This window comes from Lepisma saccharinum, chromosome 21 (assembly GCF_977018435.1).
Source record: "Lepisma saccharinum chromosome 21, izLepSacc3.1, whole genome shotgun sequence".
NCBI lineage: Eukaryota > Metazoa > Arthropoda > Insecta > Zygentoma > Lepismatidae > Lepisma > Lepisma saccharinum.
Genome location: NC_139249.1, coordinates 37940792 through 37956350, shown reverse-complemented (window position 1 = coordinate 37956350; position 15559 = coordinate 37940792). Strand labels below are relative to the sequence as shown.

Sequence of the window (15559 nt, the reverse complement as noted above, 5' to 3'; positions counted from 1 at the left end):
CATTTACTATTCCGGCCCCTCCCCCCAAAAAAACTGCGTACGCCAGAGTATTGAACATTGTTGCAACTGAAATACAAAACATTTTATTTCTCTTTTAAATCATAGTTACCCTCATATTTCACTTTCAAGAACTTGTGCTTATTTTCAAGGCATCACTCTGAAAGACGCGTGTGCTTGGAATGCTGTGCTTTTCTCCATGCTACATGGAAATAATAATTCAAATTATTATTATTATTATTATTATTATTATTAGTGGTAGTAGTAGTAGTAGTAGTAGTAGTAGTAGTAGTAGTAGTAGTAGTAGTAGTAGTAGATGTAGTAATAGTAATAGTATTGTCCCAGATCTCTGACTGTGGTAAATTGGCCATTTAAATTATTTTTCACAGCATTTTTCATAATATTTCACAAGCTCAAGGGGGGGGGTTTAAACCCCGTAACCCCCCCCTTGCGTACGCCACTGAGCAAGACCACACAGATCAGACCATTTTGAACTGTACAGGCAACAGTGGCATCAGACATTTTGCTTTGTTTAGAGCTTTGAAAATTCACCATGGACTTGGAGGAAGGGAAATCGACAGAGAGTAGGTTTTAAACACGTTCGTCGTTGAATTTTTTCGTGAACAAACAAAGCAAATGCCTCTGTGTGACACAAAAATCCTGTAAAACCTTTAAAAATATATAAAAACTTTAAAAAAGGCTTGATTTAAGTGCATAAACCTAAAATAGGTTCTAACAAGCAAAATAGTTTTTTTTAGGCATTATAAAACTTCATCAGTAGTTGCGTTTCTTTAACGAAACGCTGACATAACTTATTATTTCTTACATACCTGCAAAGGAAAAAATAGGTAAAAACATAAAATCCGATCTCCAATCATCACTCATCCCATCTTCGCAAATTAGCCAAAAGCGGCACAAAAAGCGAAGTAAAATAAAGCAAATCAATCAATCAATCTTTCCGTTCGGTGTTTTTCTGCGCCATCAGAAGTTTGATATTCCCGAGAGAAGAAGTAAAATAATACTACCATCAGCGCAATGTTAAGTTTCTCCCACTTCTACGAGGCATATTCGGAAAGTAAGTACCGAAATGGTGTAAAAAATAAAGTAAAATAGTTTCGTACCTTTTTTATTTGCATTGCATTCTACAGACCTTAAACTACTTTTCTACGTAGTTTCCACCATTGTTCAAGCATTTTTCGTAGTGTGGCACTAGTTTTTGTATCCCATCATCATAGAATGTTCCCGCCTGTGACGAAAGCCATCCATGCACTGCTGCTTCGTTGTCGTCATCCTCGTCGAAACGCTGACCAGCAAGAAACTTCTTCTTCAGATGAAGAAAGAGACTTCGTGCCAAGTCAGGGCTGTTTGCGGATGAACAAATTATTCCCAGCCGAATGACGTGATGAAATTTCGAGTTTGTTGGGCCGTATGCGGACGAGCATTGTCGTGAAGCAACACAATGCCTTCGCTAAGCATTCCGCGTCTTTTGTTTTGAATTGCACGACGCAGCCGGATTAATGTGTCACAGCAGGCATTTTTGTTGGGGGGGGGGGGTCTGTCCTCTAGGCAAGAATTCAACCATTCTTGCCTTGAGGAAACAAATCACAGACCGGACTTCACAGTCGGCGGGCCGATTGATTTTCTTGAATATTTCAAACCTTCAGAAAACTACGAAGAAAAAGCATGACCTGCTCCCACACGTGCCTGTGGCTACCTAATGGATGAAGGACGTCAGCGAGAACTCACACGGTCGCGACTGAATCGCTACAGTGGCCATATTTGCAAACGGTACTTACTTTACGAATACGCCTGCGCACAGACTCTTCTTCTCCAGCTCGCCGCGGGGAAGATCAGGAAGGAAGGACGGTCTAGAGTCTTTCCACATAGACTTACACTGCGTATTATTCCAGTGAATAATGGGGATCAAAACCAGTCATTCCCACAATAAATCAATGGGTGATGTAACTTATTCATCATTCATCCTCAATGATGAGAGCACTCGTCATTGACATGACAAGTCAAATGCTTGGTAGTGCGAAAGGCACAACTGAAACTAAATAGCTTAACAACTAGAAAAGACAATGGTCACTCATTGGGTTTTATGCACCTTTGAACCTGAATCATGCCTGGGTTAGGATAATTACCTGTCTATCTGAAGAGTGATGATTCATTGAAAGTAACGTCCAATAAAATAAAACTAAGACCTCTCAAGGCTTCGTTGCTCGTTGACCAGGACTCGCCTCAATTTCCCTCAAGTTCTTTCTCTAAGCTCCTCTCTCTCCTCAATCCAAAACCAAAGTCAGTTCCTTCTCAGTCTGTCTCACCCCTATATCACCCAGGCCATGGAGACCTTCCTCCATGCCGAATCGTGATTCTTACTACCTCTATTGAAAACAGCTCACTCCATAAACCTGATGGAACTTCCTATATCCTGAATACATCAGGAAGTTTGCATAGCACAACCCTGTGCATTGAGACAACTGAAGTAAACAAGAGAATGTCCTAGTCAACATGAAGCATCCAGAGAGAGTTTAAATAAAATATAATCTTATGGATTAATACGACCGCAACTGTTTATCGTGGCCTTAGGTTTTTGACAACGACGCAAGGGAAGGTAAATATACCAATGGCAACACGGGGCCACTCAGTCACAAGCAAACGGGAGTTCACGAGTATTTCGGACTCTTTTCATCCTGGCGAGTTGTATCTACATTCTCAGATTTTGATAAAAGACAAAATTTCAATAAAGAATTTAAATATTAGAGGGGTGGGTCTTATTTCTGTTGGTGGGTCGTGTACTCCTCCAGCCCAATCATTGACTTGGAAGAGAGTGTATTTTTATTCTGATTGCTGCTTCCTCTATTCGCAGTATCTGGACGACAAACGCATGGTGTATCTGGGTGTTGGTGCAGGAGTGGTCGTCTGTGTGGTGCTGACGTCGTTCGTTCTGTGCTTCTGTCCCTTCGCCGCCTGTAGGAACTCGCCGAAAGTCTGCCGATGCACGAAGGGCTTCAGGGAGAAACGCGCGTTCAGAAGTCAGCAGGAGGTAAGCTGTTCGAGTATGAATGGTATTGAGACGAGACTTGACTGTGCCTTGATCTCGTATTGAGGGCTGTTAAATGTCCAAAACTGTAAATAAATTCAAAATCAGCAAACGTAAATGAGTTCTGGACCGTAAAGAACCTTTTTATCTTTAAAGTATTTCAATTCGGTCCCGGAACCTTTTTTCAGGATTAATTATGGTCCATGTTTAGTATTGAAATAAAACAATAAGCAACTTTGACTGAATTTAAATTATGCGAGAAAAATTGTTTCGGTCCTGTTACGGAACTCAATAGAACCCATTAGAATTTATGGGTTCCCGAAATTTATGTAAATTAAATGCCGGCCCTGGAGGCAAAAATTAGCAATCGTAAGTGGGTTCTGGGCCATAAAGAACCGTTCTGTCGCTCACTCGCAATCCACAGACAAAAAAAAACAACTTTTCCTTGCCAAACTAACAGATTATCTTCACGTGGCGAAACTATTCGCTCTGATTGGCTGCTACCACATAATATAGAAAAGAAGTCAGTTGCACGGTCTAGTCGTAAAATCAGTCTAGCAGCCAGCCTGACAGGTATCATTTCGAGGCAGGTAACCAGTCCAGCGCCAACTAGGGCATTCCTACTGGATTCCTGTGATTCGGCCTTTAGTAAGCTCACACTCCAATCCACCCAAATAGGAACCTCCGTCACATACGCACACGCACACAGAAGTATAAAGAAAAACAGGGGGAGACGGACATTGATTGTAACGAGAGGCACAAATAGAGAATGATAGGTGATAGAAAAACAGACGAAGAGAAACAAAGGAAAAACGAAAGAGAAAATGAAGATAGAAATAGGGAAGCTGAGTAAAAATTTCCCCCACAGAGATATAAAGAATGGGAGAGAAAGATATGAAAGAATGAGACTCAAATAGAGAGAAAGTGATAAAGACGAAGCAAGAAAGAGAAACAGAATAAGAGCGAAAGAGAAACAGAATAAGAGCGAGAGAGAAACAGAATAAAAGCGAAAGAGGAACAGAATAAAGGTGAAAGAGAAACATAATAAGGGCGAAGGAGAAACAGAATAAGGACCAAAGAGAAACATAATAAGGGCGAAGGAGAAACAGAATAAGGACCAAAGAGAAACATAATAAGGGCGAAAGATAAACAGAATAAGAGCGAAAGAGAAACAGAATAAGAACGAAAGAGAAACAGAATAAGAGCGAAAGAGGAACAGAATAAGGGCGAAAGAGAAACAGAATAAGAGCGCGAGACAAACAGAATAAGAGCGAAAGAGAAACAGAATAAGAGCGATGGAGAAACAGAATAAGAGCGAAAGAAAAAGAGAGGGAAAGAGAGAAACACAGAAAGAGAAAAGGGGAAGATAGAAATACAGGAACAAAGAGGGACGAAATGATATGTAGAAAAAGAAAAACAATGCAAAAAAGAGATAGAGAGGAGGAGAGATAGAATGCCAAAAGAAGAGGTTGACAGAGAAAATTAGGAAAAAATTAGACAGAAAAAACATAATTAAATATTAGGACTGAGCAGATAGCAATTTGAACCGATACCCATACTGATACTCTTACCGATTTCCACCGATACTGATACCGATACCCATGCTTGAAAATTGTAACAATTTTTTAAATGTTCTTCAAAATATTGATTAATGTTATTGGGTATTTCACTCCAAATATAAACATTAAATTACCAGAGTTTTGCGTTCAAATATTAAAAAAAATACATCATAATATAAAATACAGTTTTTTTTCACATAATAATAATACAGAATTAATGGATTTCGAAGTTTGCATAACTTCCAGGATAAACAGACTCCTCAAAAGTATCACGCGACATTTTTGCAGACCCCTCGAATAAAATCCAATCGATCCTTTCCAATACCGATGCCAGTGGTATCGGCTCATCCCTAGAAAATATGCCAATGATCGAGACGAGAGGAACAAAGAGAAAAGGAACTTAAGAGGATACAAGAAAAAGAAAACAGAATCGAGATACGAATGAAAGACAGAGAAAAAAATAAGTAGGTACTTTTTTTATTTACTCCAGGGGTGTTGAAGCTTGTGATCCACCTTGCCGATCCATTGGAAGGCTGTTTCTGCTAGTTGCTGCAGCTGTCGCCAGCCGCTGATGCTGCCTTGTAGTACAGTTGCCACTTTTACCGCTAGGTGTCAGTTCGAACGTCACACACTTCGATCACAGGGGCACTCTTTGGGGGGAAGAAACACCACTTTAATACTGATTTACTTTGCTATGCTTTTACTAGGACGATGACATTAGTCAACACGTGTTTCGACACAAGAAGAAGCGAGGAGGTGCTCGAGAAGAGGATCTGGAGGCCTCAGAGGCCCTGCTGACAGAACAAGATGACGGCGGGAAGGGGAGCACGAGGCAGTACAAGAGGCGTGAGTGTCCTGTCAGACCTTTCTTCTACAGAGTGTCCGAAAAGTCACTCAACCCGGTGTTTACGACCGTATAACGGAATAGCTAAACGGAATGAGAAGAAACGCTTTCTGCCAAGAGAATGCCCTGTATATTGGGAAAATTCAGAGAGACAGACATATGTAAGAACATGCATGTTTTAATAACAAATAAGCAAAGTGTTGCCAAAGGCGGAATTTTTTTTCTTCTTGCAAATCGTGTGTATTGATGCATAGAACTCACTGAGGTGAATTATTGCAACATTTCACAATACCAACGAACAATTTGGATGACCATCTATTGAATTTGACAGAAAAAGAACTTTGACGAAGTTTCAAAAACATTGCACAAGGGAATAAATGGACTGTTCCAAAAATCGATGTTTTCACAATATTACGAGTGACACTGGCAACACTGTTTCTGTCACGTTTCACTAACAGACGTGTTTCACCTCAGGCTATCCCACTAAGGCACTTTTAACGACAAAGGAGAAAGTTGGTCATTCTCGAACATATGCAATAAATTACATACACCTTGCAACCCTGAAATGTGGGTAAATGTGTAAGTAAATGTTCGAAGTGTCCACCATTTTCTTGGATACATAAGTTGGTTCGCTTCATCATGTTCTCAGATACCTTCCTGAGGGTTTCAGCACCGATATTATCAATTTCCTGTGTAATGTTTCGTTTCAGCTCCTCCAATATTCTGGGTCTCGTTTGGTATACTTTCCCCTTTAAGTAACCCAACAGAAAAAAATCTGCAGATGTTAAATCGGGCACGCGACTGGGCCATAAATCCTTGGATATTAGACGATCACCAAAAAATTCTCTCAGCATACAAAGAGATTCATTAGAATTGCTCCATCTTGTTGAAGCCAAGCATCACGTTCGTCTTCTTCCAGGAGAGCAACGAATTGTATTATGAGATCCCCGTACACAGCGGTATCCACTGTTGTCTTAAAGAATAACGGTCCCACAATACGACGTCGCGATATTCCACACCATACACCGATTTTCGGAGTGTGCAAGGGTAGTTCATGCAACAGATGTGGGTTTTCTGTAGCCCAATGCCTGGAATTTTGGCTGTTGACATACCCATCCAATTGAAACCAGGCTTCGTCGCTAAAAAAGACTTTATTCAGTACATTGACACCATTTTGTCGAACGAATGATTGAAACCAATGACAGTAACGCAACCGTGCCGGGACAACCACCGCTTTCAATTCATGAACAACACAAACTCTATGCGGTAAAATTTCAATTTCCGTATAGCCTTGTGAGCAGTTGACTTGCGTAAGTCCAATTCTGAGGCGAGCTTCCGAAAAGACTCTTGTGGCGACGTCACCATTCTTTGTTCAACACGCTGCAGAACATCAGCTCCTAACACAGAAGGCCGCCCTGTCATGTACTGACCCAGTTTGGCGAAACCATTGCACAATACGAAAAATTGACGACTTATCTGGAGAGGGAGTAGTCGGAAACTTGGCACTAAATGCTTCTCTTACGTCAGAATATGACCATGTTCGGATTTATTCTTCAACAATATTCTCTTTCCTGTGTAGAATATGGCATTTTGAAAACACACACATGACGTCAGCATAAGTAGACATAATCTGGAATGCCGTTCGCGGCAAACAGCAACCACCTAAGGCATAGAAAACATAATAATTGATACACGTTCCTCGGATACCCACATTTCAGTGTTGCAAGGTGTATGTAATTTATTGCATATGTTCGCATCTCCTTTGTCGTTAAAAGTGCCTTAGTGTGACAGCCTGAGGTGAAACACGTCTGTTAGTGAAACGTGACAGCAACAGTGTTGCCAGTGTCCCTCGTAATATTGTGAAAACATCGATTTTTGGAACAGCCCATTTATTCCCTTGTTCAATGTTTTTGAGACTTCGTCAAAGTTCTTTTTCTGTCAAATTCCATAGATGGCCATACAAATTGTTCGTTGGTATTGCGAAATGTTGCAATAATTCACCTCAGTGAGTTTTGTGTGTGCATCAATACACACGATTTGCCAAAAAAAAAAAAAACTTTGGCAACAATTTGCTTATTTGTTATTAAAACATGTATGTTCTTACATATGTTTGTCTCTCTAAATTTTCCCAATATACAGGGCATTCTCTTGGTAGAAAGCGTTTCTTCTGATTCCGTTTCGCTATTCCGTTATACGGTCGTAAACACCGGGTTGCGTGACTTTTCGGACACTCTGTATTAATTGACTAATAAACTAACTAATAATTGACCACAACTGTGTAACATTCGAGGTTTAGATATATGAATCTCGCTTTCATCCTAAACATTTTTTTAAAGGTACAGCTAGCAACATGATGTCAAGGCATATTTGGGGGGTGGGGATGGAGACAGGGCTCCACACACATTCACGTTCTTAGCAATTTATGGAGGTAAAGTGATCAGCACCACGCTCCGTCAGACTTTACCCTCAGATTACCCAGGTACATACTAATTAGAGGGTCTTCCCGATGGTGTAGTGGTGATGTCGTCGCCTCGTAATCGAGAGGTTCCGTGTTAGAGATGGGATGGGCTCCAGAGCCATTGGAATTGGTACAAACATTACCAATTTAAATCACCCTGGAAGTGTACCTGGCTCTCTGGCAGTCAATCGCCCTGCGAGCCGCGCATCATAAGTAATCAATGCTTATTAATAGCTATATAAGTATCATAACTTGCGCGAATGGATTTTTCCGTAAGTTGTAACGTAAGTTTGTTTAAGCCCACTTTTTGCTCAGGTAGGTTAATCGGAACTGGATTACAGTTTAGAGTAGTATCTAAACCATTGAAATATGTTTTCAGTAGGAATCAAACTACATTCTTCTTCTTTGCAAGGCAGTAGAGTTAATGCTAACTACGGGGAGGTGCCTCATCTGAAATACATTATGGCAGATACCAAACACATGTTCAAAAATATTTAGCCTGACCTCATAGCGGACTCCGAGGCCAGGGGTCCCAGGTTCGAATCCCGGTTAAGACATGGATGTTTGTGTTCGTCTGTCCTGAATGAAAAAGAGATTTCAGATTAATTGATATGAGTATGATGTGTGGGGAAGGTTGCCCCTGGGTAGTTTCTCCCTTAAAGAGAAAAAAAGACGAAGAATGGTTATCATAGCGTGCAACGACCCCAGGGGTTGAGGGTTCGAATTCCAGCCTGGACATGGATTTTGTTTCAATGTATTACAAATTGGATTTTCAATACAGAAGTTCTCAATACTAAAGCCCTTTGTACTGTGTGGGACCTGATGTGGTCTAATTGGTAGGGGATTCTGACTGCCACGCAGGAAACCCGGGTTCGATTCCCAGGTTGGGTGATCTAAGGGCGGAATTCTTCCGGCCTTGTCCCCGCATTGATCGGCTCTGAGACTCACCCAGCTTCAACTAAATGTGTAAGGTGGTTCAACCCTGGGGGGTAAAGGCAGCCGGAGGCGAGCGTGGTGCTGATCACATCACCTCCAACATGGCCGAGATCGATAGAATGTATGGGGCCCTACCCCCACATCCTGATATATATGTCTCATGGCATGATGCAAAGTGCCACGGGGAGCTTTACCCTAAACGTTTATTATTACCAGCATTTATTGTTCATTTAAGTGGGAACCTTTACCAGCATTACAATAACGCAAGAGAGTATGTTACAGTCACGGGAACTTCTGGATTGTAACAATCACATTATCTCCCACTTTTATCGTTACAACCCAGAACTGTCCGTGACTGTACGTACCAAACCTTTGGGGGGGGGGCAAAGTGCAAAACTGAGGGGGCAAGGACAGTATATTTCCCTTTATATATAAGGTTTAGCATAGTGCGGGGACAAAAGGGGCAACTGCCCCCCTCGCCCCCCATAATCGCCGCCACTGAGTAGTAGTTATGCATTATCCATTTGCTTCTTGTTTCAGTCTGGAGCTACTTTTCGTGGCTCACTCTGTATATAGAAGAAATAACTTAGATAATTCTTCTACTTCTGAACTCTCGTGAATATGGACACAGAATGTATACTCTATCCCGGCAATCTCTGGAGCGAGTGAACGAAAGCAAGTTCCTGCGCAAGTAGTGACTCGAGGGCGCTCGACCAATGATTGCGTGAGGTGGAACGGGATTGCGTGGAGGGGGGAAGCGACTGCAGCAACATCAGCGTGTACTGCTGCGTTCCGTCCACTCACTTTCTCCTCTTCCCTACCGTTATGCACGGCATTGCTCCAGAGATTCCTGGATATGGTATAGTGTAGTTTAAAAACAAACACAATCTAGGAGAAAAGTGAGAATTGTGTTCTCGTTTTAGACAAAAGACGCGATGGCCCACCAGAGCCTCCGATCGACTTCTGAAGGCCCCATGGACCGAGGGTGGACGTGAACATTCAGGAAGTGCATTTGTCCCAGTTCTGTTCATGCTCAGAAAAATATTTGTATATACTTTTAGAAATGAATATATGCGTATGATATGTGATCAACAGATTTTATTTTCATAGAATTATTATTGGGAGTGCAAAAAATGTTTGTGTCATTTTATGGGGCATAAAGAGATAACTCTATCGACTTCCCGCCACTCAGCTGGGTCACGTGGACGCTGTTGCCAGGTCGTCTGCTACACGGCTGAAGCGATGATTCTTTTTCTCCCTCGCATGTCGCAAGCACTACAACACTAACGAGACAACAGGCCTACTTTCGAACGTACAGTCACGGCAATAAAAATGGGACACACATCCTGAAATTCTCCCTTCTTTGCAAGGCGTTATGTGTGTTGCCTAAATCGACGGCGACGAGTGGATTTTAATAGCAAGTTTTCAATAGCAATTTCTGCCATTGTCATTGAGTTAGGAAATAATGTATTGCAGGGAAGCGAGTATTTCAGGAGCTAGGTGTCTATTTTTTTGCCGGTGACTGTACCTTCCATATCGCACACTATTGTATTTTTAGCCCCACAGCGTCAGAGTGGGGAGAGGTAAGCATGCAGAGAGCATTCAACAGGGTATCACGCCAAAGGTCGTGGGAATGGTTGTTCTGTGAATGTCCCTTCATCAATTTCATATCATGATTCATTTCCATGGGCGTGTAAGGGTCCTCTGAGAGGGTATCCAAAAATCAACCTCAATTCCACGTAGTACACCCCGTAACTAACGAGGCTTTGGCGTCTGATCCTACGTTCAGTAAAATCCTATGAAGAGCTGTGTTTTGTATTTACATGCGTGTTCTCCTTTACAGCCTCCGCTTTTAACCTAGGTTAGGAAAATTTAGCCCTCATAGCCCCCTTATTGGTTATAATTATGGTAAGGGGCTGGCCCCAGTAGGTATAATATGACGGGTGCAAATGCCCTATCATCCTCATCGCGATTAGCCAAAAGTGGCAGAAAAAGCTAAATAACAAAAATACCTTTCAACAGGGGTGCGGCGAACTTTGGCAACGGTGGTAACCGGTTGTTTTTTGCTGACCCCGGTCTACAGGGTAAACCAAAAGTCCAATTACTCCCTGTTTATTTTTCTCATATTGATGAAAAATATTCATGGTCTAGTATAGTATAACAGGAGAGACATTTGATCAGATAAGGCTATAGACAACAACAACTTTGTTCCAGAGTGTATCTGTGTATGCCATCATTTTCATAACAGAGAATTATTCGCCTCCATGTACAATGAGAAATTCTCTTCAGTATTGCTGGAGTGATTGTACAAATGCATTAAGAGTGGCTACTTTAACTTCGTCAGTTGTCTCGTAACGTTTGCTAGTCACCTTCTGTTTGATGTAACCCCACAATGCATTATCACACGATGGCCACTTCATAGGTGCTGGCAAATGTTCAGATTCTCTTCCAATCCATTTGCTTCCAAACCCTTAATTGAGATATTCTCATACGGCAATAGCGTAATGTGCTGGTGCACAATCCTGCTGGAACCAGACTGGACCGAGAAGATCTAGATTTTGCCGTTCAGGAATAAACCAGCCATGTACGTAACATGGTGAGATTATTAATTTGGTTCACAGCACCTTCAAAGAAATATGGACCAAACAGGGATGTGGCAGACATTGCAGTCCGCAACATCACATATTTCAAGGCAAATAATTCTCTTTTGTGAAAATGATGGCGTACACACAGACACTCTGGAATAAGTTGTCTGTAGCCTAATCTGATCAAATGTATCTCCTGTTATACTACACTGGACCATGAAAATTATACATCAATATGAAAGAAATAATAAATAGGGGGTAGGGGGGCTTTTGGCTCACCCTGTAGTTTTGCCGTATAGACAGATCTCTTCCCACCTTCATAAATCTGTTTTTCGTGTGCAATGACGTTTCCGAACCAATCCGTGGGTATGAAATTTGCAAGTGAACCGAAGGGGTGCATCTGTAAGAAAAAGTCGACAGCCCGAATGTGGAGTGACCTCGTGAAAGCTTCAGCTTGATTTGATTTAGTTTATTTTACTTCGCGTTTTGTGCCTCTTGGCTAATTTGCGAAGATGGGGATGAGTGATGAAATGATGAAATTGATGAATGGACATTCACAAACAACCAAGCCCGACCGGGATTCGAACCCGGGACCCTTGGCGTCGCAGCGCGATGTGCTAACCACTCGGCCACAGGGTCGGGCAGCTTCAGCTTGAGCAGCCATTACTCTACTTAACCATAATCAGAATCTGTAAGTCTGTTGCGAGCTCATATTTACATGAAGAAAAATATTTGTTTACATAGATATCCTAACCCTATAGCTTTGGGTATGGCTTCTTATTTTTAGTATAAAATTGTAAAACAAACCTTTCAGTTGAGCCCACTGAATGTTTTTTTCAAATGTTGGTGACCACGATCCATGCAACCGGTAAATCAAATGAGAAAATATCGTATCATTATAAATACATCTAAAGGTAAATAAATTAACTACTGTAATCAAATATGGACATTGAGAAATTTACAATTAGACTATACTTTGCACAATAAATTAATTCTCTTGTTGTTAACTGTTCGTTTTGACCTTAAACTGTTAAATACATGCATCATGATCGAGCCAACACTATATTTTCTTCTGTAGTAAAGTTTCAGTATTTGAGCATATAATCTATGTTTTACATGTTTTTTAACAGTGTAAAGTTGCATTAACTGTTACTTCGTTCGCTGAAAACAAACCTTGTAAGTATGCTTGTGGCTCCCAATGAGAACAGAACTAGTCTGGTCTAAGATCAATTCTAGGCTGTTAGAGAAAAAGCACAAGTCAAAAAAATGCAATTTTACAACAGACAGCTAAGCTACATGTTTCTTCTTTTAAGCGTTACAGCCTGAATCCGTGGCGGAGCGCTACGACGCCAGCGGTCCTGGGTTCGAATCCGGCATGGGTGCTCTTTGTGAGTGTCCTTGCATCAATTTTATCACATCTTCACGATTAGCCAAAAGAGGCAGAAAAGCGACGTAAATAAACAATCAATCAATCAATATCAATTGCAAGCATTACACACATATTATAATTGTTGGATCGTCACTGTTTAGAATCATTACATATGTCCAACAGAAAATATACTACTCCCTCTGTCCCATAATTATAGTCCGGTATGCCAAAATGGTAACTTTTTATTTATGTTCTTTTGGATTCTTGATCGGCCAATTTGTACTGATTCTTGAGTAATAAAGTTGTATGACTCATTCCCGTGTTTCATTTTCTTCTTCTGTATACACCAATGTCACAGTTTGCATATCGGACAATTATTATCGGACACCATACAAAAGTGTAACGGACAATAATTATGGGACAGAGGGAGTAATATTTTTGTTAATTGATTCAGTATGACTTAGATTAAATAAACCCAAAATGGCAGTTTGTGACTTCCCCGAATGCCCTAAAATTTTGAAAGTAAAAATTATACAGCAACCAGCACGTGAGTTATAATTTGTACATGAATATGTGAAATGAAATTCCAATATTTTTTTCAAAGATTTTATTTTCCGGTTTCAGATAACATTCTTATAGTGGTCACATCCCCTGATCAGATTACGAGCACTTCTCCTCACGATGGCAAGGATCGGCTGCTGCAAGTAGACAAAAATAGAACACAATACATTTTTTTTAAAAAAAAATTATCTACATGATAGGAAATATTTTATTTTTTAAAGCATAAATAGGATAACACAGTTAAGCCTTGTCTCCACGTTAATAAAACATTAAAATACTGACCAAGGCAGAATTTATTGTATAGAAAATATATACACTAAAAACGTAACGTTTCCACCCTCTAACAGGGTCTTCTTCAGATGAAAATTCACACAAAAAAGAAAAGGATCCCAACAACTTGATTAGGAATGTAATTTCTTCGTGAACTGTATTGACACCCTTTAGACAATTATACTGAAGTCAACTAGAAGGAAGAACATGCCATGTAGCATAAAACAATCAAGCGGAAGGTGTGAATTGTCTCTGCACTTTCATTTCTGCTTTTTGTGGTTAACTCCTCTGAGGGGAAAACATGATAAACTCTTGAAATTTGAAACAGTTCTAATTTCAGATACTTTAACCCTTAGTTCGCCGCCGTAACACACATGTTACAAAAAAAGTATGTCCCTTGTAGCCGCTGTAACACATATGTTACAAACAGCTTTAGATACAATTATCGAGGGTTTGCCACACTTATATTTGTATATTGAGGTTGAAACACTGACAGTTCGTTCGGGAACATGTTTTGCAATCGTGTTTCGAAAATTCCAAATCCCCCCACCCCCTCCTCTCTCGGAATATGTCACGTGTTTGGGCTCACCCAAACACGTGTTCGGTCTTCAGTTGATTTGGATTGGATTGGATTGATTTGTTGTTTTAAGTCCACTTTATGCACAGTAAGGCTAATCGGGACTGGACCTACAGTTTAAAGTGGGATCCGAACCACTTGTGCCTCCACCGGGTATCGAACCCAGGACCCCTTGATTACAAGGCGACGACGCTACCACTGCGCCATCGGGGAGGCCCGCTCTTCAGTTGACAGACACAATAAATGCTTGGTATTTACGATGCTGTTTTCCTCCAAGCTTCCAACGCTGTGATTTAGTACTGATAAGGCACACATTCTTCTTTGTGTTTAGACCTGGTGATCGAGCTGAAGTAGTGGCGGGGATTAGGGGGTAGGGCAAGGAGAGAGGGGATTGGATGAGGTTTGGCAGTGTCAGCTTTCTGTTGCCTCTATGTTAGAAATGCAATGAAGCTTGACGATAGCCAGAGGCCAAAAGCATGAGTCTAAAGCGTGCGTCTATCCAGAAGTATAGACAAAATAAAGGATTGCAAAGGCTCCCTCCCTCCTCTGTTAGGACTAACAAAGGCCTCACCATAAACACTTCGTATCATATAACAGCTCATCGATTTCCCTAACGCACAAACGTTTCCTTCCGGACATATTTCCACAAAGAGCCGAGTCAAAAGGGAGAAATAGATTCACAGTAGCTACACAAGATGCAAGTGCGAACGAAAAAAGCAAAAGTTCGGGTTTTCTCCCCAAAGTAGCTGGAGAAGAGGGGGCAAACTCCACATTTTTATGATTTTTTCATTGAAATTTGGGGGATGCAGCCCCCGCCCGTAACCCCCCCCCCCCCCGCGGTTGGGGCATCCAAATTTTACATGGTTGCATGCACTGATGTTCTGCCTGCAAAACAAAAGTTATCCGAAGTAGATTGGTCCCATTGTGTCAATTATAACAATTTTATGAATAATATGCAAATTGGCTAAAATTCGCTAGAGTTTTACGTTTTGCCTTATTATTCAAATTGTATTGCACCCACGAACATGAATCAAGTTTCATTCTGTTGCGGAAGGTCCATTCTTTAAAAAAAAAAAAGTTCCGGTTTTCTCCCCAAAATAGCTGGAGAAGAGGGGGCAAACTCCATATTTTTATGATTTTTTCATTGAAATTGGGGGGATGCAACCCCCGCCCGTAAGCCCCCCCGCGGTTGGGGCATCCAAATTTTACATGGTTGCATGCACTGATGTTCTGCCTGCAAAACGAAAGTTATCCGAAGTAGATTGGTCCCATAGTGTCAGTTATAACAATTTTATGAATAATATGCAAATTGGCTAAAATTCGCTAGAGTTTTACGTTTTGCCTTATTATTCAAATTGTA

General features: G+C 41.0%; 1 protein-coding gene and 1 long non-coding RNA gene across 2 annotated transcripts in view; one reads left to right on the top strand and one right to left on the bottom strand.

Moving 5' to 3' along the window:
- LOC146003907 (uncharacterized) overlaps positions 1–9925 on the top strand; it is a 65634-nt gene extending 55709 nt beyond the window's left edge. Inside the window, exons 11-13 of the mRNA XM_083142389.1 lie at positions 2867–3043; positions 5307–5445; positions 9761–9925. Coding sequence (XP_082998515.1) covers positions 2867–3043; positions 5307–5445; positions 9761–9804 — 360 coding nt within the window. The 3' untranslated portion in view covers positions 9805–9925. The remainder of the gene's footprint in view (positions 1–2866; positions 3044–5306; positions 5446–9760) is intronic.
- Positions 9926–13383: 3458 nt separating this feature from the next.
- Positions 13384–15559, bottom strand: part of LOC146004490 (uncharacterized) — a 28438-nt gene continuing 26262 nt past the window's right edge. The window contains exon 3 of the long non-coding RNA XR_014443931.1: positions 13384–13489. This is a non-coding gene — a long non-coding RNA (uncharacterized LOC146004490). The remainder of the gene's footprint in view (positions 13490–15559) is intronic.